A 25764-nucleotide genomic window follows, 5' to 3' on the forward strand; every position below is an offset into this window, starting at 1 on the left:
TGTATTAAGACAGATGAATATTGTACAGCTGTCACTGTTCATTATGGAAACAGTAAAGAAGATCTTGAGCCTGGTTATGGTTCATGACTTGATTAGTTTGCTGCAGTTATTCTGTCTTTCTTCAACCTTGTTGAACTTTCTTCTCCAAACATATTGAGTAACAATGATATTTACTATTCCTTGTTTTTGTGACTCCAGAGAAAATAATTTTTGACTTCAGGCTGATGCTTGAAAGACCCTGTGTGCTTGGACGAATGGGGTAAGAAAGACTTCAAATCACCAACAATAAGAAATAATTCAGATCATGGAATAAACGCAATCTGGTTAAAAGAGAATAAATCCTAGAGATAAAATCATGGGCAGCATGGTATACTGGTTACTGGTATAACATCTTTAATTCATTCCCCAATGAGAAGTGAATCCTGGAAAAGGGCCTTGTGGACTAATCTAGTGTCAATATCATTTTTAAAAGAACTCAGAAAAGAATTTAGAAACATGGAGGAAGAGATGCCAAGCTGGTCTGTCTTACTTCATCTGAGGCTTAATAAAAGTGAGTCAGAAGTGTGGACGGTAATGTCAGCCAGAGGGCATGAAGGGTTGTAGGTGGAAGTGGAGGCTGTGAATTCAGAGCATTACAAGAAAGGGTAACATGGGTTCTAGTGTGGTCAATGAAGGGAGATAGAGACCCTGTGCTGATGAGGAAGTCTGATGTCAGGGCTAAATGTTTAGGTGGTTGTCATGACTCTGCTTTTCACACGCCTTTGATTAGCATATTCATTTGAGGGTGAGCGATCCAAAGTGCTCCCCTGGGCATTTTGGCAAAACTGGATGTTAGATATATTGAGAACTGAATTGAAGGGCATCGAGTATTTGGGCAAGTAATTTAATGTTACTGGACACACAAATGAGACACTGGTACCTTCCTAACTAACCAGTTGGGATTACCTATCACAAACATTAGCAAATGGAACAACAACAACAACAACAATAATAATAATAATAATAATAATAATAATAATAATAATAATAATAATGCATTTTGACTCAAGGTCATTTTACATCATAAAAAACGACACAGTATTAAATAACAACAATAAAAGATGATGCAGTTTAAAATGGACAATACAGTTTTGGTCAGAGGGAGTAGGGTAATCTGAACAGATGGGTTTTGAGTTTAGATTTGAAATGTGGGAGTGAGTCAGTGTTACGGAGGTCAGGTGAGCTCCAGAGCTGGTGAGCAGAGCGACTGAGTGGAGTGAGAAGGCCGGAGACGGTTGATGTTGCGAAGATGGAAGTAGGCGGACCAGGTGACATTATTGAAGTGGGAGGTGAAGGAGATGTTGCTGTCGAGGATGACACCCCGATTCTTTACTTGAGGAGAGGGGGAGTTGGAGGAGTTATCAATTGGAACAGAGAAGTTATGGAGTTTGCTTAAGGTGTGTTTTGTGCCTATTAGAAGAAGTTCTGTTTTATTGCTGTTTAATTTGGGGAAGTTTGAGGTGAACCAGGATTTTATTTCAAGGAGGCAATTGGTAAGGGAGGAAGGTGGGTGCGTAATGTTGGGTTTGGTTGAAAGGTAGAGCTGGGTGTCTCCCGCATTGTAGTGAAAGTGGATATGACGTTTGCGGAAAGGTAGGTAAATGATGAACAGCAGTGGGACAGCCCTGGGGGCACACATGTGATGACTGGGACTGGATGAGAGCTGAAAGATTTTAACTGAATCAACTGAGTGCAGCCTGAAAGGTATGAATGGAACCAGCTTTTTTGGTGGCAAGGACGAGGTCATTAGTGATTATGGCAAGTGCTTTTTCAGTGCTATGGAGTGGACGGACACCAGACTGGAATTGTTCATCTAAATTTTTTCCAGTATAGATGGGTATGGATTGAGTGCCAACTGTTTTTTGTGAATTTTGGAGATGAATGGAAGATTTGAAATGGGACAAAGATTACTGAGGTTGTTGGGATCTGAACCAGGTTTCTTGAGTATTGGAGTTACAGCAGTTGTTTTAAGGGAAGAGGGAACAATTCCAGTGATGAGAGAGGACAGAGAAGGGAGAGTGGCCTTTACAAGGACAGTAGGAAGGGGATCTAATTGGCAGGTTGAAGATTTGGATTTTTGAATGAGTTTGGAAATTTCATTGACTGAAGGTAGGGTGAATGCTGAGGGTGGATGAGTGGGGGCAAATTGAACTGGGGCAGGTGAATTTGGAGCACAGGTGGGTATAGGTTGCTGGTGAATGTTTGATTTTGGAGGAGAAAAATTATACCATAGTATGTAATGTTTGTAAGGAGGGAGAAGAGGGCCTTAGAGTTTCCTTCATTAGAACTGATTAAGCCAGAATAGTATATGGATTTAACCTCAGAAATACAGTCTTTGTAGTGGAGGATATGGTCTGAGTACATGTCTTTATGCACAGTAAGACCAGTTTTTCTGTAGAGTCTTTTGAGTTGATGTCCTTTGGCTTTTAACTGTCTAAGAGTGGGATTGAACTAAGGTGCAGTGAGAGTAAATGAGACAGATCTGGTTTTGAGTGGAGCAAGATTATTTAGAAGGTTTTGGAGGCCGTTGTAGTGTGAGAGCAGTTCATCTGGGTTAGAAAAAATGTCAGCACTGGGGAGGCTATTCATACTAGAGGGTAAATTGTCCAAGTTGATGTCCATAATCTTCCGTAAAGTTATAACGCGTGGAGGGTTGGATTTGGAGAGTGAGAGACACTGTAAGACAACAGTAAATGTTCCAAGAAAGGGAAGGAATCTGCTTTGCAGTTGTGGCTGAGGGACACTAAGGGGAGGATTGAAATCACCGACAACGCCACCTGGGGACTCGCACCCCAGGAAATTCCTAACATAAACATAATAATCACCAAAAAAAACAAGCAAGGACTGGAACTGATGGAAACTGCTGCAAAAGAAAGAAAAAAAGGTGAAAAGAATACTGGCAACTGAATGAAATAGTTAAAATATACTTTTTTATAATCTATATACTAAAAAGGGGAAGGCCTCGACATTCAAGTTAAAAGAACAACATATTTAATATTTTAAAATTCAAGTTAAAAACACTAGGCAGAGGCCGCATGCAGAGAGGCAGACTACACAAAGGAGTGCCAGGAGTGCTACCACTACTCACCCTTGGTGCAGCAAATCAAACTCAAGGCAACCTCACAGCAAATGGTGCAGTCTACAGTGTCCCTGTGTATTAACTCACATGCAATTCAGTGAAGGGCCCTCACCACAGGTGCCTAGCCTCTCTACAGTAGCACTCCGCCTAGAAAGAAAAGAATCTCAAAACAAAATTTAATCGCAAGCAAATGAATAATGATGGTAAAGCAAAAATTATAATGTAACCCAATAAACAATAATCAACAAAACAAAAATACAAAGTAACCCAGTTGGCCAGAAGCAAATTCAAACAAAAGAAATCAATGAAAAAATAACTAAAGGAACAGAAGCCTAAACTCAAGGCAAAAGTCAAAAAACAAAAGGTCAAACTAAATCTACCAGCTAAATGTAAAAGATAAATCTAAACAAGTAGACAAAGGTTAAACTAAGGTCCAACAAAGGCAAACTAAGGGCAAACTAAGGAGTGAACTAAGGGGCAAACTAAGGACAAAACAAGGCCAAACTAAGGGCAAAACAAGACCAAACTAAGGGGCAACTAAAAGAGCAGAACAAGGGCAAACTAAGAGGTGACTAAGGGGCAAAACAGCAATAGCGCAGGTGAATCTAAAAAGAAGTGGAAGAAACACCATTAACCAAGTTAACACTGCTTATTTAAAAGGCATTAAAAAAAAGAACAGTCACAGGCCAACTCACCACAGGGTGTTAAAAACTAGTATCAAACCCCTCACAAGCAATGCAGCACCTGGACAGCCACAGCAGGAACAGAGCAGGAGGCAAAGAGAGAAACAAAAGATCACAGGTGTCTTATATAACTTGTTCCTGATTAGGAGGAGTTAGGAGGGACTGGCTAAAGGCTGCACTCAGCAGCTCCACCTAGAGTAGGGGAGGATTCCCCACCACACAGTCAACAGGTCTGGGTAGCACCTGGGTAGCAGATTAAATCCAAAATATGTTTTTTAATATGTGTGGGAAAGTTAGTATATTGCTGCATGCTGGATGTGAAGTCTTTGGTGAAAGTATTATTGACATTGTCCAAGTGAATATTAAAATCCCCCAGAAGTATTATGTTTGGTGAGAGTGTGGAGAGGTGTGTCAGGAAGGCATTAAAGTCTGTGATAAAATCCTTGTTAGGCTTTGGTGGGTGATACAGGGCTGCAACAATAGTGGGAATACGTCAGAGAGCTGACATACAGTGGTCTCAAATGAGTGACAGACAGGAGCATTCACAGGTGCAAGGCCACTTCTCGCGGTAAATTATTGCGAGACCCCTCGGCCAGACTGAGAAATGTAAACAAACCCCGGAAAAGTAGCATCATTGAGTGAAGTAAAGTCAGTTGGCTGCTGCCATGTTTCAGTTAAACATAAAAAGTCAAGCTTACGTTAGATCCTGCACAAGATGCCCGATACTCGTGAGTGAGCGGATGTTGAGAAGACCAAAGCTGATAGTAGTGCTGCTGAGTTTGTCATCTGTGTTAGTCAACCTAGCTAGGCGGGCTAGCACACTGCGATCAGCTTGGCGACCAGTGTTCCTCAGTGGACGTTGAGCAGTGGACCAGAATGACTTGATGGATTTCTATTTGTTATACTCAAAGTTCCGACAGGAGCCATGGTGAATGTATTTCCATTGAGGCACAAGTAAGATGTCTGGGTGTAGGAGCAGAGCTGGTTGTGGTGGCTCGTGCAGATGTAAGAGGAGCTTAAGAAGCTCAGTGGCAGAATACTGGAGCAGTGCTATCGATGGATAATAAACTAAAGATAGGACAGTCCAGGTGAGCACAAGCCACACATAATAACATAGTTGACAAGGCTGTAATGGCGTTGGAGGCAGCAGGTAGGCAAACCTTAGCCTGAATACACACAGACTTGAATGACAGCTCCAACTATTGTTGTCATATACTATAATAGAAGGATTGGATTAACAAATGGTCCACACACAGGCAACAATTTCAGAGTCCATGTTATGTTTATGGGGTTTGGACTGTTTTTTGTGCGCTTGTCTTTTGGTGTTTTTCTTTTCCTCTGCCTCCTGTGGGAGGTTCATTCCTTTTAGAGCGGTGAAGTGTGGTTTCCTGCTGGCTGGAGGTTGGCACACCTGCATCTCATTTCCTGTCCTCACTCTTTTTAAGTTGATGCTAGATTGCTCTACCTTCATTGGTAACTCTTGCTGCTGTGTGAAACAGTTCTTCTAGAGAAACTCTTGTGAATTCACCTTGTGAGCAGTCTAGTGACTCTTCTCTCTTGTTCTTTTTCCCTCAGAAACTCACCTGTGTACAGGATCACTCCTCCAGCCAGAAACCTGCCAGCCACTCCACTCAGCCTCCACTCCTCGAACTATCCTGAATGCCTTTGGACTCACTTTGTGTTGATTGTTCCAAATAAATTTCCTTTAAAACTACCATCTGCCTGTGGTCTGCTTCTGGGTCCTCTAAACATCCTAACCAAACCTAACAGTCCACAGGCAATAAAATTACTTAAAATAGGACAGGGAGCAGCGGCATGACCTGCTCCCTGTGTAGATATAAAGGACTCATTCTAAACTAACAAAAACACAGTGACTCTTAGCTTTAGGTGATTCATGAAAACATAATTATGAATATTCAATTTCTGCCAGTAGATCCCCCTAAATCCTACACACCGGTCCTTTAACTAACATTTAATATCAGCATGCGAAGCTCACAGTGACAGTGCTAGCATGCTAATAATAAACAGCTTGGTTAAAACAAAAGGACTGGAAACAGTGAAATTTTGACCTGATGGCTGGGCAGTTTTGGGGTGCTCTGGTCAGTGCTCAGTTCATCTGATTCCAAACTAGAACCTGCAAAGCCTGTGGTCAAAACTCTGAAAAAACATGTGCGGCAAAGCAGGAACTGCAAGACTGTTTTGTCTGAACTGACTGAAGTGTTCTTGACACTGCAACTGGCAACCTGGAAAGACTGACTAACACTGGGACATGATACGTGAACTTTTGTGAAGACGTGTGCCATGTGTAGGTGCATGTGTGGTTGTCTGTCTTTGTGTGTCAGCCCTGCGATTGACTTGCGACCAGTCCAGGGTGTACCCCGCCTCTCGCCCATAGTCAGCTGGGACCGTGACCCTGACAGAGGATTAAGCGGTAGAAAATGAATGAATGAAGAATTCACAACTCACGCAGGGTTGACAATGCCCAAAGAAATCAAGAAAACACAATAGTCTCATGTAATCCAAAAGTCCAAAACTGTTAAAAAATAGACCCCTTTAGGGCTGATAACAACAACATTATATGAACAGGTCACTGACCAAAACTGGACTAAAACTACCAGAAATCAAAAGACTAAAATTTGACTGAAACTAATTCACATTTTCAAAAGACTGAAACTAAATCAGTTGCTGAATCAATGGTGTAATGGGGAACATACTCAAATTAGAGAGGTCAAATTATTTTGTGACTTCAGGCCTCCAGAGTTTGATGAAGTTTAACATATTAGAGTTTATTTTGGTGGAGTGTTTAATTAGATCCATGGAGGCTGAAGCAACCTAATAAAAACTCTCCACAGACTCAAACTGTTGACTTTGTGAACTTTGGACATGAACGTTTATCAAATGCATTTCAAGGTCTGGTATCTGTGAATGAATGAGACACTCCAGATTGTTACAGTGAGACTTCTCTTTTTCAGATCATTATTCATGTACAGTGGTTACATGCCTGCCTGTTTTATTACTGAACATTTAGTTTGAGAAAACATTCATGGATGATGAGTTAAATGTTACATACATATCTCTTAACGGGTATGTGGAAGTTAACAAATACAGATATGTTTATTTTCTGATTATATTTACAGTTTATGTTCTAATAATCTGCAGTAATTGTACTATAGTGTACCTTATCGTGATTCACAGAAACCTCCATGAGCCGATGTACATTTTCATTGCAGCTTTGCTACTGAACTGTGTCCTTTTCAGCACGACTATTTACCCAAAGCTTCTGATTGATCTTTTGTCAGAAAAACAGACCATATCATATTCAGCCTGTGTCTTTCAGTTTTTTGTATTTTATTATTTAGGCAGTTCAGAGTTCTTGCTGTTGTCAGCCATGGCCTATGACAGGTATGTGTCTATATGTAAATCTCTGCAATATCCAACTATCATGAGAAACACCACTGTGAGTATTTTGCTGCTTTTAGCTTGGATTCTTCCTGCTTTACATATTTCAGTCCCTGCAATAGCGACTGCTGAAGTTAAACTGTGTAACTTTACTTTAAATGGAATATTTTGCAACAATTCAATTTACCAGCTTCACTGTGTGAGATCAAGATTCATTATTATGTTTGGTGTGGTCATTGTATTAGATCTTGTAAGCCTCCCTATGCTCTTCATAATTTTCACATATACAAAGATATTTATAATATCCTATCAAACTTGTAGAGAAGTCAGGAAAAAGGCTGCAGAGACCTGTTTACCTCACCTGTTGGTTTTAATCACTTTCTGCCTTTTAAGTCTATATGATGCCAGTATAGCTCGAGTGGAATCCAACTTTCCAAAAACTGCTCGTTTAATAATGACGCTACAAACAGTTTGTTATCAGCCTTTGTTTAATCCACTGATATACGGACTGAAAATGAAAGAAATTTCCAAACACCTCAGAAGGTTGTTGTGTTCAGCCAAAATCATCTGATGTATTAACACAGGTGAATAATGTACAGTCATTTTACTGTAACTGTGTCAGGTTTCGCCCTGGGAGCCAGGGCGGTCTTATTTCGTTTTAGTGTTTCCTGTTTTATTTTTTGGTTATGCTGTAGTTTCCGGTTGTTCACTGTTTTTCCCTCTCGTTCCAGGTGTCTTGAGTTTCCCTCTCCTTGTGTGCTCCTTCCACCTCCTGATTGCCCTCCCCCCTTAATGTGTTTCACCTGTGTGTTGTTGTCTCTCCTCCCCCTGATGTATTTAAGTCCCCGTCCTCCCTGCACTCGTCGCCAGATTGTCTTGTGTGTTCTTTGTGTTCTTACCAAGCTTTCCAGCGTTCGTTTCTGATTGATTATTTGTGTATGACCTCTGCCGTGATTTGTTTGGACCTCGAGCTGCCTAACCCTAATTGTACCTCTGCCTTCGTGGACTGACTTTCTGTTATACCGACCTTGGACTGATTAAACCGTGATTGATTCACCTGAATACTGACTCTGCGCCTGTGTCCTCTCAACCTACAACGTCAGTCCTGACAAACTGTTCATTATGGAAACAGTAAAGAGGATCTTGAGCCTGGTTTTGGTTCATGACTGATTAGTTTGCTGCAGTTATTCTGTCTTTTTCTTCAGCCTTGTCAAGTCTGACTTTGTTCTCCAAACATGTTGAGTAACAGTGATATTTACTGTTCCCTGTTTTTTGTGACTCCAGAGAAAATGATTATTTTTGATACTTGAAAGTGATGTGGCTCGTTCAGGCTGGATGGATGAACCCCGTCAAGGGCCAGTTGAAGCTGGGTTCAGGTCCGGCTGAGTCCCCACACCTTAATCTTATCTCTCTTAGGTTTTCGTCTTCTCGAAAATTCTAAGTGTTCAAATCTTCTTCAGAGATAAATGCACAGAGTCAATCAGGTGCCGGAGATTAGAGAGGTTGTGCCCAAAAAGCTTTATTCTACAAACACATAGACTACAAGCATGAGGAGTCCTGCAGGAGCTTCTGAATTTCCCCAAGTGTACATCAGCTTTTATACGGCAGGCTGCACCTGTTTTGAAGGGCATGGCTGAGCGTATTTTGACGTTTGGGCATGTCCAATTCCATTTTCATTGATCATGGTCAGCCAGTTTTTATTGGAGTCAGGAGTTACCACATCTACTTTTGCCTCTTCAAATATACTCCAGGGCGGATTTTAACAGGTGTCCTCTCCACTCCACACTGAAGCCACCTGCTAACCCGGCCCTGACCCTGAGTCGTTATCTAATGGTGTCAGGGAGTTTCCTTGTTCATTTTTTAAAAATTGTCTCATCTCAGTTTTACTCCTGCAACTTTTAATAATAGTCCCTTCAAGGTTCAGTAGTGCTCGACAAAGAGTGATACACAAAACAGCAGGTGTCGGACCTGGCAGGGAGAGATACACAGACAGCTGGTGTCTGACCTGGTAAACATCCTGCAGAAATCCCCGTATATCCCCATATTGCAGTGCACACACAGTGAAACAAAGTATAGATAGGTAAAGCATAGACAAGTTTGCAACAAACAACTTAAGACCCTGTCACCACAAAAGACCCTGTGTTCTTGGACCAGGGGTCTGTAACCTTCAACATAAAAAGAGCTATTTTGACCCCTTTCCTACAGAATAAAATTCACATGGAGCAACAAAACCTATTTGACCTCTAAAATGAAGATAACATTGCATATAAAGTTTTATATCTAGTTATGCTAGATATGAAAGAACTGTAGTTGGTTGCATTTATGTTGCATTTATGTATAGAATATATACTACAGAAAGAAAACGATTGACATTTTAGTGCTGTTTGTGACAAAGGAAAACACCAAACTCTTATGAACAATTAAAAAAAAAAAAAAAAGAAGAACGGGCACGTGTTACTTCCCTTACTTGTTGGAAATGAATAAAATAAAAAAAAATGTATTCATTTTTATTCAAATTTTATTCATTTCCAAAATTTTTTTTTTTTCTCAGTCACATGCAGCCATCAACCGTCAAGCCTGGAAAAAAAAGGAATGAGAAAGTTTGAAAGAATTTATTGAATACAGGTAGAAAAGACTTTTGGCACCTAGACCCTGGCAGGAAGCAGATCCCCATGAGACGCGATCTTGATGATTAGGTCCCCATCCCCCGGAGCCCAGACACTGGTGGTGATGACAATGGGCTGCAGAGTGGAGCGTTTGAGATGGTGATGGCCAGCACCTGACGTTGAGGTGGAGGCGGGTTGATGAGCATAGCATTGCTGAACGAACAGCTGGATGACAGCAGAGAAGGAGAGCGCATTTAAAGTTTGACAGATAACAAGTGAGCATGTCAGTCTGTCATTGGATGAAGGCAGGAGAGAGGTGCTGGCACTTGGAATTAGCGGGAGACTGAGCTTGACTAAGAAGACGTGCAAAGATATAGTCTTCCTGACTGAACTTTCGCTAAGCTTCATAACTACATCAGTTCAGGGTCCAATGTAAATTATGGCTCACTGCAGAGCTTATCTATATCAGGGCTATAAGACGTGACTTTCATCTTCACACGGGAAAAAAGCTGCTCGCATAGGTATGTGGCCAGGACTCCAAATGCATACTTTTTCATGCTCATATGTTGGGAATGGCATTCCATGTTTTAAACTCAAGTTTGTTGGGTTTTGGGAGGTTTTTGCTAGCATGCTAACAAGTCGCTAGTCATACAAATCGTCTAAGCTGGCATTGAAATTGTTTCGAAAAGTCCATAGAGATTGCATGTGCATCAAACATCTTGGCTGATTTGGTTTTATTGGAACACACCAATGGAAAAGACCCAGTCAGCTTTGATTTCTGAGTGAAACCAGCTTCTGAATTAGTGAACAGCACAGGTGATGCTTGGTTAAAAGAAACTGAACTGAACTAGATTAGATTAGTCGAAGGAGGGGAAAAAAGGGCAGGAAACATAAAACAAAAGGGAAACTCCAAAAGTCCTTAAGAGCAAAAGGCAAGCAAGGTAAGTTAGGTAAGGTAAGAATTCACTGAATTTTTATCTGATTTATTGCTTAGTACTGATAAAGCAATCATAGTGGGTGACTTTAATATTCATGTAGATACCCCCGGTGACAGCCTTAAGACTGCATTCTATTCAGTATTAGACTCAATTGGCTTCTTGCAAAATGTTAATAAACCAACTCACTGTTTTAATCACACCCTTGATCTTGTACTGACTTATGGCATAGAAGCTGAACATTGACAGTATTCCCTCAGAACGCTCTTTTATCCGATCATTCTGCCTACAACAATCATATCCAGGGTGAGATAAATAAATATAGATATGAGATAAGTATGGAGCATGGAGCAGCTCCATTCTTCTCTCAGCTGTACAGCAGCTGTACAGTAGTACAATAGAAAAAATGTAAGTCAGTCAGTCAGTGTCCTGTTGAACAGTTACAGAGTCTGATAGCCTGTGGAATGAAGGAGTTGCGGAACCTGTTTGTTCTTCTTCTGATGCTGCGGTACCTCTTTCCAGAGGCCAGAAGGGAGAACAGTCTGTGATGTGGGTGTGAGTTGTCTCTGGTGATGTTGTGAGCCCGAGACAGTGTTTGTGTCCACTGACCTGGACGGAAGGAAGAGAGGTCCCAATGATTTTCTCTGCTGTCCTCACCACCCTCTGGAGGCTTTTCCAGTCTGTGGCTGTGCAGCTGCCGCACCACACAGAGATACAGTTTGTGAATACACTCTCTATGGTGCTTCTGTAGAAGGTGTGATCTTCTCATCCTGCGAAGGAAGTGTAAACGCTGCGGTGCGTCTTCATAGGAACAGTTTGTTTGAAGTTTTTCAGTCAGGATTTAGAGTACATCATAGCACAGAAACAGCACTGCTGAAAGTTACCAAGACCTTCTCATAGCATCAGACAATGGACTCGTTTCTATACTTGTCCTACTATATCTTAGTGCTGCATTTGACACTACTGATCATAGTATCGAAAGACTGGAACATGTCGTTGCGATTAAAGGAACAGCACTAGGTTGGTTTAAATCAGGGACGTCACTAGGATTTGGAAACGGGGGGGCACTTTGGGGGGAGCTATTTACAACTGTCAGGAAAAAATGAAAAAATATAAGAGTAATTTATTCAGTATGAATATCCCTGTTAATTTCCATAAAATGCTGTCTGTATCACAGATGACTGTCACATCACTTTGACCCACCTTATCAGCAGAGACCTGTCGCTCTCTCTCACTCTTCCTGTCATCTGGCTCTAACTCAGTCGGTGTCTGGATGTGGAGAGGGGTGGTGGACTGATTATTATTTATTGTGCTATTCTTTTCCATTGATGATAATGATAACAGCCAGTGAAGGAGCTTAGCTCTCTATTTTTAGAGCAAACACCACTGACTGTTACACTAGCCATTTGGCTAGGCAAGCACAGAATGTTAAATTGGTAACATGATGGCTGACAGCCAGGTTTTATTTGTCAGAACATGGAGGATACATTGGTTTATTACTGACAAGGGACTCTGTGCTGTTGGAGTTAACTAATTACTACCTACAGCAACGATGACTTACTTCCTTCTTTAGAAACCTCTGAATATCCATTTTGTTGCCATGGCGCTTATTTTAATCATAACAAACGTCTGTCACTACCGTCACTACCATACAGTCTGTGCAGTCTACCACTGAAAGGTAGGTTTTAAATTAAGTTTAAGTTTTAAGTTTATACTTTCCTGGGGAAATTACTCTGCATTTTACCCAAACAAAGTGAACGAAACACACACACAAGTATGCACATGCACTAGAGACGCTGTGGCAGGGGCCTTCCCTAGAAGGAGCCCGGGGAGCTGGGGTAGATAGGTGCCTTGCCCAGGGGCACCACGGCCATGGTCGCAGAGGCTGGGGGTGGGGGGGGCGCGTTTCCTTCACCACCACCCATATCCATTGTGCGTATCCCTTGTGCTTGGTCAAGGAATCGAATCGGCGACGCTCCGATCTCCGGTCCAAAGCCACACGCTTAACTTGCTGTAACATGGCCGTCCCTAAATAATAGTGAAAACGTGGTAATAGTGAAAACGTGGAATGGATTTTTATTAACACGGGCATCTTCTCGGCAATTAGGCAGAATATATTTGACTCGCTGAAGCAATGCATTGCCTTGATTTCCTGTTCAAGGGAGCAGCAAAACATGGACTGGATTATCGTTAATATCGGCTTTCTCTCAATGAAAAAGCGGATTGGATTGGATTGGATTGGCGCTCTCTAAATCAAGAAACCGCAATAGTCCCACTTGATCTAAAAGTCCAAAACTGTTAAAAAAACAGACCCCTTTAGGGCTGATCACAACAAAATTACATGAACAGGTCACTGACCAAAACTGGACTAAAACTACCAGAAATCAAATGATTAAAATTTGACTGAAATTAATGCACATTTTTCAATAGACTGAAACTAAATCAGTTACTAAATCAATGGTGTAATGGGGTACATGTTCAAATTAGAGAGAGGTCAAATCATTCTGTGACTTCAGGCCTCCAGATTTTTATGAACTTTAACATATTAGAGTTTTGGTGGAGTGTTTAATTAGATCCATGGAGGCTGAAGCAACCTAATAAAAACTCTCCACAGACTCAAACTGTTGACTTTATGAACTTTGGACATGAACGTTCATCAAATGCATTTCAAGGTCTGGTATCTGTGAATGAATGAGACTTCTCTTTTTCAGATCGTTATTCATGTACAGTGGTTACATACCTGCCTGTTTTATTACTGAACATTTAGTTTGAGAAAACATTCATGGATGATGAGGTAAATGTTACATACATATATCTTAACGGGTATGTGGAAGTTAACAAATACAGATATGTTTATTTTCTGATTATATTTACAGTTTATATTCTAATAATCTGCAGTAATTCTACTATAGTGTACCTTATCGTGATTCATGGAAACCTCCATGAGCCAATGTACATTTTCATTGCAGCTTTGCTACTGAACTGTGTCCTTTACAGCACTAATATTTACCTAAAGCTTCTGACTGACTTTTTGTCAGAAAAACAGATCATATCATATTCAGCCTGTGTCTTTCAGTTTTTTGTATTTTATTCTCTTGCTGGTTCAGAGTTCTTACTGTTGTCAGCCATGGCCTATGACAGGTATGTGTCTATATGTAAACCTCTGCAATATCCAACTATCATGAGAAAAACCACTGTGAGTATTTTGCTCCTTTTAGCTTGGATTGTACCTGCTTTACATGTTGCAGTCCCTGCAATAGCGAGTGCTGAAGCTAAACTGTGTAACTTTACTTTAAATGGGATATTTTGCAACAATTCAATTTACCAGCTTCAATGTGTGAGATCAAGATTCATTACTATATATGGGGTGGTTTGTTTATTAGATCTTGCAATCCTCCCTATGTTCTTCATAATTTTCACATATACAAAGATATTTATAATATCCTATCGAAGTTGTAGAGAAGTCAGGAAAAAAGCTGCAGAGACCTGTTTACCTCACCTGTTGGTTTTAATTAGTTTCTCCCTTCTGAGTGTGTATGATATCAGTATAGCTCGAGTGGAATCCAACTTTCCAAAAACTGTTCATTTAATAATGACACTACAAATAATTTTGTATCATCCTTTGTTTAATCCACTGATATACGGACTGAAAATGAAAGAAATTTCCAAACACCTCAGAAGGTTGTTGTGTTCAGCCAAAATCATCTGATGTATTAATACAGATGAATAATGTACAGTCATTTTACTGTCACTGTTCATTATGGAAACAGTAAAGAGGATCTTGAGCCTGCTTATGGTTCATGCCTGATTAGTTTGCTGCAGTTATTCTGTCTTTTTCTTCAACCTTGTCAAGTCTGACTTTGTTCTCCAAACATGTTGAGTAACAGTGATATTTACTGTTCCCTGTTTTTTGAGACTCCAGAGAAAATGATTATTTTTCACTTCAGGCTGATACTTGGAAGACCCTGTGTGTGTGTTCGGGGGGGCGAGCAGAGGATGAAGCATCTCCAAATGTGCTTCCAAAACAATTACATTCCAAGGCAGAGACTAGAAAATACGACGACAAATATCTTGCCTTTGGCTTCACCTGTGCTGCGGTGGGTGATGAGGAGAGGCCGCAGTGTGTTGTCTGTCTTAAAGTGCTAGCTTGTGACAGCTTGAAGCCTAACAAGCTAAGACGCCACTTGGAGACAAAACATCCAGAGAACAAAGACAAGCCAGTTGAGTTTTTCAGAAAAAAACTCAGAAACTGCCATGCTCAGCAATCTCTATTTACTAGAGATGCATCCGTGCCGGCAAATGCTCAACTCACCTCTTATAAAGTTGCCTACCGAGTGGCACAATGTAAAAGGCTGCACACAATAGCGGAGGAATTAATACTTCCCTGCTGTGGCGGTTCTGGGGAGGGGCCAGCAGGGGCCAGTGCCCCTGTAGCACTGATTCTGGACCCCCCTGTGGCCCCCCCTCCGAAAGTAGATTATTCAGTAGCGCCGAGTCGCCGACGTCGAAGGTAGAACTAACGTGCGTGGCTTAACATTCTAGTCGGACCTTTTAGTGCGCTGCACCATTTAAAAAACGAGCGCGAACCATAACACGAGCCTGAAGCAGTCGGAAGATTACAACGAACAACGACGAACGAACTTACACTGTCAAGGTAAGACTTCTGGTAAAGAAATGTTGTTTGCTAACTTTATGAATTATAATAGCATCCTGCCAGAACACCAGGTGTTAATGTCAGCTTAAGTTGATTGTATGGTTCTAGCTAACGTTAGTTACTATTCTTAACGTACGTTATCACAACACAAAACCAAGCAAGCCCGCAATGGTAGGATTGCTGAAGTGTAATTCCTCTTAATTGCTTTTTGTCTGTAGTGAAAAATGAAGAGAAAAAAGGACATTACGTCCTATTTCTACAAGAAAAAGACACAGAATGGTGCAGACATTGAGACAGAGTCAGATGATGGTGGTGAGAGAGCTGAAGAGGAGCAAGTTGAGAGCGCCACAGAAGGAGAGTCAGGGGACATGGGAGACGTTGATTTTCAGAGAGAGGGCCCAGAGCAGCAGAGAGAGACAGATGAAGATCCTGAGGGTGAGGAAGCTGAGACTGAGATAGAGGCGGAGTGTGAGACACAGACAGAAAATATTTGTGCATCTACAAGCACTGGACCATCAGGTATGTGATGTTGAAAAGAACACTATGTTTTGTGTCCCTGGTCAGGCTTTAGAATATATTAATTTATATTTACTGAATGCAATAAAAAATGAATTAATTCATACAATTGATAAATAGCATTAATAAATAAATACAGTTTAGACAATTGTGTGTGTCTGAGTGCCTAAGCAGTGTTAAGTATAGCAGTTTAGTCTATATGCTGTGTCCATGCAGAATTTATGTTTGACTACATATGTTCGGTTTATCTTTCTCCACAGACATCAGCAAAGGTAAACAAGACCCACCAATGCAGCCGGACCTAAAGATTTTTCCAAGGACCCTGATGGGGGACAGGAGGAGGAGCTTCAAGGCAGCCTGGTACCACATCCACCCCTGGCTTGAATATTCCAAACAGTTGGACTCTGCGTATTGTTACGCTTGCAGACATTTTAGCCCTCCTAATAGCCAAGACACAGTCTTTGACTCACCAGTTGGCTTCAAAAACTGGAAGAAAGCATGTTACAAAACAGGAGGGTTTGCATTGCATGCAAGGTCTGAGCGGCACAAGCAAGCCATGGTTACGTGGAGGGACTATCAGAGAGCTGCAGCAGCTAATGCAACACTGGCCAATGCCTTAAATAAGGAGCACAACAGACAGATCAACGAAAATCGGGCATACATAAAAACAATAGGGGAAGTGTTGTTACTCACTGCCACTCAAAACATGGCTCAAAGAGGTCATGATGAGTCTGCAGACTCGGATAATAAAGGGAATTTTAAAGCAATTCTCGACACAATCGCAAACCATGACAGAGCTGTTAAGAAAAGGTTGACCTCAATTCATAATGCAAAATACACAAGCAAAATGATTCAGAATGAGGTTCTGGGTTGTTTAGCAGACATGGTTCGAACTGAAATTACAGAAGAAGTGAAAAACAGTGAAGTTTTCAGCATCATAGCAGACGAAACAAAAGATGTGAAGAAAAAAGAACAGATCTCAATCGTACTAAGGTACTACTACAGTGGAGCTATCCAGGAAAGTTTCCTCCATTTTGAATCCACAGAGAAGCTCGATGCAGCAGGGCTTAGTGAGAAAATAATCCAAATCCTGGAAAATCATGGTCTAGAGTACAAAAAGAACCTTGTAGGCCAAGCTTATGACGGGGCTTCTGTTATGAGTGGGAAGCATTCCGGGGTACAGGCGAGAATCAGAGAGAGAGCAAAATATGCCTTCTACATCCATTGCACTGCCCACTGTCTAAATTTAGTTCTAGTAGATACAGTCAAAGCTATCCCAGAAGTAGAGGAGTTTTTCTACTTACTAGAAAAACTGTATGTGTTCACATCTGGATCAGCTGTCCATCCTAAATGGCTGGCCATACAAAGAGAGATGTACAAAGGTGCACCAAGAGAGCTCCAGCGTTTAAGTGACACTCGTTGGGCATGTCGATTTATAGCTCTACGTAACATTATGGATCGACTGCCTGCCCTTAAGCGACTCCTGCAAGAGATAGCTCAAGAACGTAATGGTGAAAAATCTGTTGAGGCTCGAGGTCTGTTGGCACAGATAGATTTTGAATTCACAGTGCATCTTGTTACGCTTCGTAAAGTGTTTGGAGAAACAAAACTTCTCTCTGATATGCTACAGTCTTCAACACTTGACATTTCAAAAGCTGTAGATTTGGTTGATGCTTTAGTTAAGACATTGAATGATTTCAGGCAGGAGTCGTTTTTTGATGATGTGTGGGATGAAGTGTTAAATGTCTTTGAACAGTGTGATCCAACACCACCAGCTGCAAAACGACAAAAAACGCTAAGCTCTAAACTCAGCCAGCACTGTGTACTTACCACTCTTGGGCAGAGAGAGTCCGAAAGAGATAAAGATGGGTTCCGTACAAACTTTTTCTACCCTGTCATTGATCTTATGCTCAGTGAGCTTCAAAGACGATTTTCAAGTAAAAACTGTGAAATCATGAATAGCATTCCAGCTCTAAATCCACAAAAAGACACCTTCCTTAAAGAGAAAGATCTATTTTCATTTGCACAACTGTATGATTCAAATATTGATGACCTGGGGCATGAGCTACATCAGTTCAAAAGAATCTTGGAAAGAAAAATCCAGGCTGGGATGCAGAGACCCTCGAGTACAGTACAGCTTGTACAGTTCATTGAGCCATACAAAGAAGTTTTTTTTGAGCTCTACAGACTCTGTAAAATAGCGGTTGCAATCCCAGTAAGCACTGCTGCTTGTGAACGGAGTTTTTCCACATTAAAGCTTGTGAAAACCTACCTCAGATCCACTATGAATGACGACAGATTAAGCAATCTGGGTGTCCTTAGCATCGAGTCGAGGAGGGCAAAAGCACTGAGTCTCGACTCATTTGTTGACCGGTTTGCCCGGAATCACCAAAACCGCAGAATACAGTTGCTGTAATAGTAGGGCAGCCTCTTATCAGTGGTTTAACAAGTTTTATTAAAATAAAAAGTCAAACAAGATTTCGAATCTTTGTCTTTTTTGCTGCGGGTTTAATGTGCCCCTCTATCAAAACCCCTGGCCCCAGCCAGGCCCCCTCAGTGAAATTGGTCTAGAACCGCCACTGCTTCCCTGTGCTATGGACATGATCTCAACTAATCTCAACTATGCTTGATGACTCTGCAGCCAGCAAACTAAGGGCTATTCCTCTGTCAAACAACACCATCGGCAGGCGCATCTATGATATGTCAAAGGACATAGAGGAGCAGCTTAATGATGAGTTGCGTGACAGCTGCTTTTCTCTGCAGATGGATGAAGCCACTGACAGTAACAAAGACTGTTTATTGATAACTTATGTCAGATTCATAGATGGGGATGACATGAGGGAGGAATTGCTTTTCTGCAAACAAGTTCCTGGCCGAGCAACAGCAAAAGAACTGTTTCAAATCATAGATTCTTACTTGAAAGAGGCCAATCTCAAATGGGAGGACTGTGTGGGGATCTGCACAGACGGGGCGCAGGCTATGGCTGGGAAACGGGGAGGGCTGCAAGCACTCGTCAAGCACGTCTCCCCCAATGTGCAGTGGACGCACTGCATGATACACCGCGAAGCGCTGGCGTCTAAACACCTGAGTCCCGAGCTGAATGATGTTATGACCAACGTCATTGCCACCGTCAACTACATAAAAACACGACCTGTCAAAGCACGGATTTTTTCGGCACTGTGCGAGAAAATGGGCTCCGACCACACAGCTGTTCTGTTTCACAGCGAGTCCCAATGGCTGTCACGTGGGAAGGTGCTGTCCAGGGTCTTTGAACTGCGAGATGAAATCCGCATTTTTTGAAGGAAGAAGGCAATGATCTCGCCCACAAATTTGGCTGTAACAAGTTCCTCATGAAACTTGCATACCTCAGTGACATGTTCGTGAAACTCAATGAAGTGAATTTACAGTTGCAGGGCACAAATACACACCTCCCGCAACTGGCAGATAAAATCACATCATTCATCAGAAAACTTGAGATGTAGCTGCAGCGAGTGAAAGATGGAAATGTGGACTCATTTGAGAACCTGAAATCATTCATTGAACACGACAGACTGCAGAACACAGTGATCCCATGCATGAAGGCACACATCTCTGCCCTTCAGAAACATTTCCAGAAATATTTTCTGATGCAGGATCCCGAAGAAAATGACTGGATCTGTGACCCCTTCAGTGCAACACCACCTGCCGACTTCAGCACATGAGAGGAGGAACAGTTCATTGATGTCACCTCTGATTCAACAGTGAGGCTGCAGTTTCAGTAAAAGACACTGGCTGCATTTTGGATTGGAGTGGAGAAAGATTACCCACTGCTAGGTGAGAGAGCCCTGGCCATACTTCTTCCTTTTGCCACATCCTACCTATGTGAGATAGGTTTTTCTGCTGTGGCCTCGATCAAGACAAAATACAGATCAAAGCTGGACATTGAAAATTCCACACCAGTCACTGAAAAGATGTGAGGATTAAAGGTGTCATTTTTGCACAACAAACCTTTAGGTTTTTGTTTTTTTTCTTCTGTCAGTTGGTCATGTTTTAAAACCAATTTTTGCAATGTTTGAAAAATGCATTGATAGTTATGCTGAATAGAAAGCAAGTAACCTGTTGTACTGAACATAATTACACAGTTAAGGCACTTCAAAAGTTAGACATAAAATTATTATATAGTTTATTTATTTTTAAACCTATAGTTTATGACAGTTTACTTTCAGACAGTTTACTTTTATTTGTTCAAAAAAGGTTGAGATTCGTATTACAATGTTTGAAATAAACTGTCATGGAGTGTGAAAACAAAATATGTGTACATGTGGCCTGTTATTTGTTTTTTTCCTTTTTTTTTTAATTTTGATGGGGAGGGCGCGAAAATTTTCTTATGTACCAAAGGGGGGGCCCAGCAGAGAAAGTTTGGGAACCACTGTTGTAGAGTCAACTATCATCAGCAAACACAGTGGGACGCACACTGAACCAGCTCTCTGAGGGAAACAGACTCAGGGTAAATAGTGGGTAGCATATTTTATCAGTACTACAGAGGTCACGAGTCTTGTTGGCCCTATTTACTGGCATCACTGTTTTAATTCACTCCCCAATGAGAAGAGAAAAAGGCCTTGTGGAATAATCTAGAGTCAAAATCATTTTTAAAAGAACTTAGTGTGGCGAGCGAAGGGGAAAGGAATAAGAGGATAATAGGGGGTGGTAGCAAATAGTATCGAGCACTGCAACACCCCAACTATGAACAACCTATAAGCCAGACAACGCCACCTTGGGAATTTCGCCCAAGGAAATAGTTTAGACAACTGTACCAACTCTAAGGCACCCAGGTTCGTTTTACAACGGGACAGAGACGTCGTTCCAAACAATAAACAATATACTTTATTCAAAATTAGTTGACACCTGGCTAAAACATTATAAAACACCATTCACACACACACACACACACAGAGTATTAAAATACTATAAAACACCATGCACACACAGGGGACGAAAGGGGAAAGGGGGGAGATCCTATCAGGGCTGAGGCTTACCAGGGGGCCAGCTCGAGGAGAAGGGTGAGGGATCCCTAATAATATACAAAAAAAATTATCACCCCAGCCACACGTGACAGCCACACACACTCACGCACACGTAGTGAAAGGAACTCAGGACCAGGGGAGGCACACGACACGGGAAAAAGGGGGAAACCACCACCCGGCACCACGACCGCCACCACCTTCAGCTCTCAGCCACTGAAAAGGGGACAAGGAAGTAAAATTAGAGTCACTCCCAACACAAGAAAACAAACAACCAATATACAAACAATAACAAAAGAAAAGAAACAATAAATCAATGCTTACAGATTAATCAAAGCACCAATGACTAAACATAACATGAAATTCTTGTCACACACAAAGGAAATCAATGGTTAAGGAACAAAAAAAAACCCAAAACTGAATATCAGGGCTAACTGAACCACCAAATGTCAAAAATCAAACAAGAAAAGAAAGGAAAAAAAGAAAAAAAGAGGAAACAAACAAGCCAGCCCAGGGCCTAGTTAAACAGGATATTTAATAAACCAAATAACCTAACCTAACAGAAACAAAGCTATAAGGAAAACAAAATAATCAAAACAATAACCCAAAACCCATTCTAACTAAATTCAGCAAAGGAAATGGGGACATTAAATGAGGAGCAACCCCAGCGTGCATTCAATTTTTAAAAGTCCAGGCCCAAAGCGGACGAAACTGCCCATTCAATATCCACGTAGGTAGGGGGTGATTGCGTTGTCCACCTGCGCAGCCCGACGGCAGCAACACCGGAGCGCCCGAGCGACCGGCAACACCGCAGCGGGGAAGCGCGGCAGAAACAACCCCAGTAAGGCAAAGCAGAGCAAAGCAGAGCAAAGCACAGCACAGCAAAGCAGCAGTGTTTCTTGCTCCGACCAGACAGGACAAAGCAGCTGGCAAATGAGTCCCTGTGGTTAACAAAACAGAAATAAGGTTAGCCAAGCTACATATACATACAAATTAAATGCATTAAACACACCGCGGCGTGCGTGCCGATGAGGCTACGTGTGATCATCTTACGGGAGAGGAAGCGAGCGAGCGCGTGCTCTCTCAGCACGAGTGGAGGCTAGTAGCAACCTGCGGCTAGTTTGCGGCACAGGGAATAACCCACGAGCCGCGCACGTCGGTGAAAGACCGGCCGTCCGGCGTCTGCGCCAACGACGATGAGGCGGAAGGAAGCGGGCGACCAGGAAGTGGGCCTCGGAGCCAGGAGCAAGAGAGGGTCAGGATGGCCACCGCACTCTTTTATAGAGTGCCCTCATGCGGTGATAGGCCAACGAGGACTGAGGTGAACAAAACGGCGCAAATCTGCACAGGGGGATGCAAGGCGAAACATCTCATCCTGCTACATTAGAAAAGAATTTAGAAACATGGAAGGAGAGATGCCAAGCTGTGCTGATGAGGAAGTCTGATGTCAGGGCTAAATGTTTAGGTGGTCGTCATGACTCTGCTTTTCACAGGCCTTTGATTAGCACATTCATTTGAGGGTGAGCGATCCAAAGTGCTCCCCTGGGCATTTTGGCAAACCTGGATGTTAGTTATTCTTATTTTGAGAACTGAATTGAATGGCATCGAGTCTTTGCGCAAGTAATTTAATGTTACTGGACACACAAATGAGACACTGGTACCTTCCCAACTAACCAGTTGGGATTACCTATCACAAACATTAGCAAAAGGAACAATAATAATAATAATAATGCATTTTATTTGTAGGCACCTTTCTTGACCCTCAAGGTCACTTCATAAAAAAGATTCAAAGATTCTTTATTGTCAATTCGCTATGTGTGCAGGACATACAGGCAAATCGAAATACTGTTTCTCCTTCTCCAAGTGAGAGGTGCCATTAAGTAAAAACAAAACACAAAACAAGAAAAAGATAGAACAGTAAAACCTATGTACAGATAGTATTTCGGTATAAATAAAATAGTATAAAGAAAAAACCTATGTACAACACAGAGTGTGCAGTATGGCAGCAGCATAGTTGGCAGTAGTGCAATTTAGTGAATAAAGTGCAAATAAATAAAGCAGTCCACAGGAGATGGTTACTTAGCAGCAGACGAAAAGTTGGATTTTGGTCCAGGGGCTGGGGGAAGAGGAGGGAGGTAGTGGATGGAGTTCAGCTTCCTGACAGCCTGGTGGATGAAGCTGTTTGACAGTCTTGTGGAGCGGGCCTGGAGACTCTGGTACCTTCTCCCTGATGGCAGGAGGCTGAAGAGTGTGTGTGAGGGGTGGGAGGTGTCACCAGTAATGTTGATGGCTCTGTGGGTGAGGCGGGTGTGGAAAATGTCCATGATGTATGGTAGGGGAGCACTGATGATCTTGCTGGCTGTAGTCACTGTGCGTTGCAGGGTTTTTCAGCAGGAGGCAGTGCAGCCCTCATACCACACAGTGATGCAGCCAGTGAGAATGCTCTCAATGGTCCCTCGGTAAAAGGAGTACATGATGGGGAATGGGACGCTTGCTCTCTTCAGTTTGCTGAGGAAGTAGAGGCATGTTTGAGCTTTCTTGGCCAGTGATGTGGTGTTGTTGGCCCAGAAGAGGTCCTCGGAGATGTGCACCCCTAGGAACCTAGTGCTGCTCACCATCTCCACAGCAGCTCCAATGATGGTCAGTGGGGGGTGTTGCAGAGGTCCTCTCCTGAAGTCCACAACAATCTCTTTGGTTTTCCCCATGTTGAGGAACAGATTGTTGTCCTTGCACCACTGGACCAGTTGGCTCACCTCGTTTCTGTAGTTGGTTTCATCATTGTCAGTGATGAGGCCCACCACAGTCGTATCATCTGCAAACTTGATTATGTGGTTGGTGCTGTAGCTGGGCACACAGTCGTGGGTCAGCAGGGTGAAGAGCAGGGGGCTGAGCACACACCCTTGTGGGGCCCCCGTGCTCAGTATGATGGTCTGTGAGGTGTTGTTGCTGACCCGTACATTTCGCGGCCTCCCTGTTAAAAAGTCTAGCACCCAGTTGCAGAGAGAGGTTTTGAGTCCCAAGTGTCTTAGTTTCTGTATTAGCTGCTGGGGGATCATTGTGTTGAATGCTGAACTGAAATGTCAGAACAGCATCCTCACATATGAGTTTTTGGAGTCCAGGTGGGTGAGAGCTGGATGGAGAGCAGCAGAGATTGCGTCCTCTGTGGACCTGTTTGTCCTGTAAGCGAACTGGAATGGGTCGTGGGAGGGAGGGAGAATGGCTTTGATGTTCTTCATGACCAGTTTCTCAAAGCACTTCATTATGATGGGGGTTAGGGCCACGGGTCTGTAGTCATTGTAGTTGGATGGGTGGGAATTTTTTGGAACTGGCATTATTGTGATGTCTTTGAGACACGTTGGGACAACAACCTGTCACAGGGAGATGTTGAAGATGTCCGTCAGGACATCCTTGAGCTCATCAGCACAGTCCTTTAGGACGCGACCAGGTATGTTGTCTGGTCCAGCTGCCTTACGCACGTTGATCTTGTAGAGCCTATATGTCAAAGTCAAGGCCGGCGGGCCACATCCGGCCCGCAAAAGAATTTTCTGTGGCCCCCGGGATGATATTTGATTAGTATTAGAACCGGCCACTGCCGTTTTGCACGCACAAATACCACATTACCCACAATGCAACGGTAGCGAACAGACTCACTGCAGTGCTAGCCTGGTTGTCATGACTACCAAAACTCTTCGCGCTATTGCAGTGCAGCAAGCGGGCATCGTTTTAATTATCCATCAGCAGTCAGAGCAGATGTCGACTTTCAGCTACCCCCCTCCCTAAAAAATGGCTAAACGGAAGGTGGACGCCGAAAACAGGGGGTTTCAAGCCCGGTGGGAGGCAAAGTACTGTTCACGGAGGTAAAAGGCAAACCTGTGTGTCTTCTGTGTGGAGAAAGCGTAGCTGTACTGAAAGAATATAATCTAAGAAGGCACCTCTTCTTGATATTAAGGAACATATTTTGTTTTTAACGGACACTTTTTTGCTGTTTGCCTGTTGAAAATGTTTCCCTTGAAATTACTAACAGAGCCATAAGACAATATTGCTTTATTCATTTAATGTACAGGACATGTGATTTCTCTTTAAAGGAAGTTTGTTTTTGTCTATGTGCCTGTTGAAAATATTTTCACTGGAAATTACTGACAGAGCCATAAAAAATACTGGATTTTTCATTTAAACATTAGCCTAAATAGTATACACCTTGTTAGGTACTGGTTCAATGGGCTATGTGTAATCATTTCAATGTGTTTTAATAAACATTGAATCAGCCCGGCCCTTGGCTTGTAGCAAATTTGTTTTCTTTGGCCCTCTGTGTATTTGACTTTGACCTCTTAACACAGCCTCCTCATCCAGGGGGGGAATGGTCTTCTGTGCTGGTGTGTTGTTTTGTGTTTCAAAGTGGCCAAAGAAGTTGTTGAGGCAGTTTAGCAGAGTGATGTCACTGTCACAGGTCTGTGGTGGGGGTTTGTAGTCTGTGAGGGTTTAGATGCCCCGCCAGAGACACTGTGTCTCTGGTGTTGTTGAAGTGTGTCACGACTGAGCAAGGATTGAACCCAAATGTAGAACTCAACAATGGAGTTCAAAATAACAGTCTTTATTCCAAAAATTAAAATCACTTGTGGCGAGGTAAAAAGGTCAACAAAAAGTAAATGACTACAAAAACACAAAATCTCTCTTAGTAAGGAAAAGGCAACTAGAAAGCAAAAAACTAAGACAAAACACAAAATCACTTTAAGCGAGGAAAAACATTAGATCATAAAATAAACCACAACAACAAAGTACCAACAAAACAAGACAATGGATTGAATTAACAAACTGACAACAAGACCTGACAGGATGAGGGAAACACTGGTTCT

General features: G+C 42.3%; 3 protein-coding genes across 4 annotated transcripts; all 3 read left to right on the forward strand.

The window, feature by feature from the left end:
- Positions 1–6844: 6844 nt before the first annotated feature.
- On the forward strand, positions 6845–7771 carry LOC121193940 (olfactory receptor 11A1-like). Its single transcript, XM_041056371.1, has one exon. It carries the CDS (start codon positions 6845–6847, stop codon positions 7769–7771), a length of 927 nt encoding a protein of 308 aa, XP_040912305.1.
- Positions 7772–13523: 5752 nt separating this feature from the next.
- LOC121194560 (olfactory receptor 11A1-like) lies at positions 13524–14450 on the forward strand. The gene has a single exon (XM_041057496.1). The coding sequence runs from the start codon at positions 13524–13526 to the stop codon at positions 14448–14450; it is 927 nt and encodes a 308-aa protein (XP_040913430.1).
- A 798-nt stretch (positions 14451–15248) lies between these two features.
- LOC121194532 (zinc finger MYM-type protein 1-like) lies at positions 15249–18462 on the forward strand. 2 transcript variants are annotated; one of them, XM_041057461.1, is made up of 3 exons: positions 15249–15395; positions 15614–15914; positions 16172–18462. In XM_041057461.1, exons 2-3 carry the CDS (start codon positions 15620–15622, stop codon positions 18325–18327), a joined length of 2451 nt encoding a protein of 816 aa, XP_040913395.1. In that variant the 5' UTR covers positions 15249–15395; positions 15614–15619; the 3' UTR covers positions 18328–18462. The 2 variants fall into 2 exon arrangements, with proteins under 2 accessions (XP_040913395.1, XP_040913396.1); XM_041057462.1 differs by lacking the exon at positions 15614–15914.
- The last annotated feature ends 7302 nt before the right edge of the window (positions 18463–25764 follow it).

This window comes from Toxotes jaculatrix, chromosome 15, assembly GCF_017976425.1.
Source record: "Toxotes jaculatrix isolate fToxJac2 chromosome 15, fToxJac2.pri, whole genome shotgun sequence".
NCBI classification, from domain to species: domain Eukaryota; kingdom Metazoa; phylum Chordata; class Actinopteri; family Toxotidae; genus Toxotes; species Toxotes jaculatrix.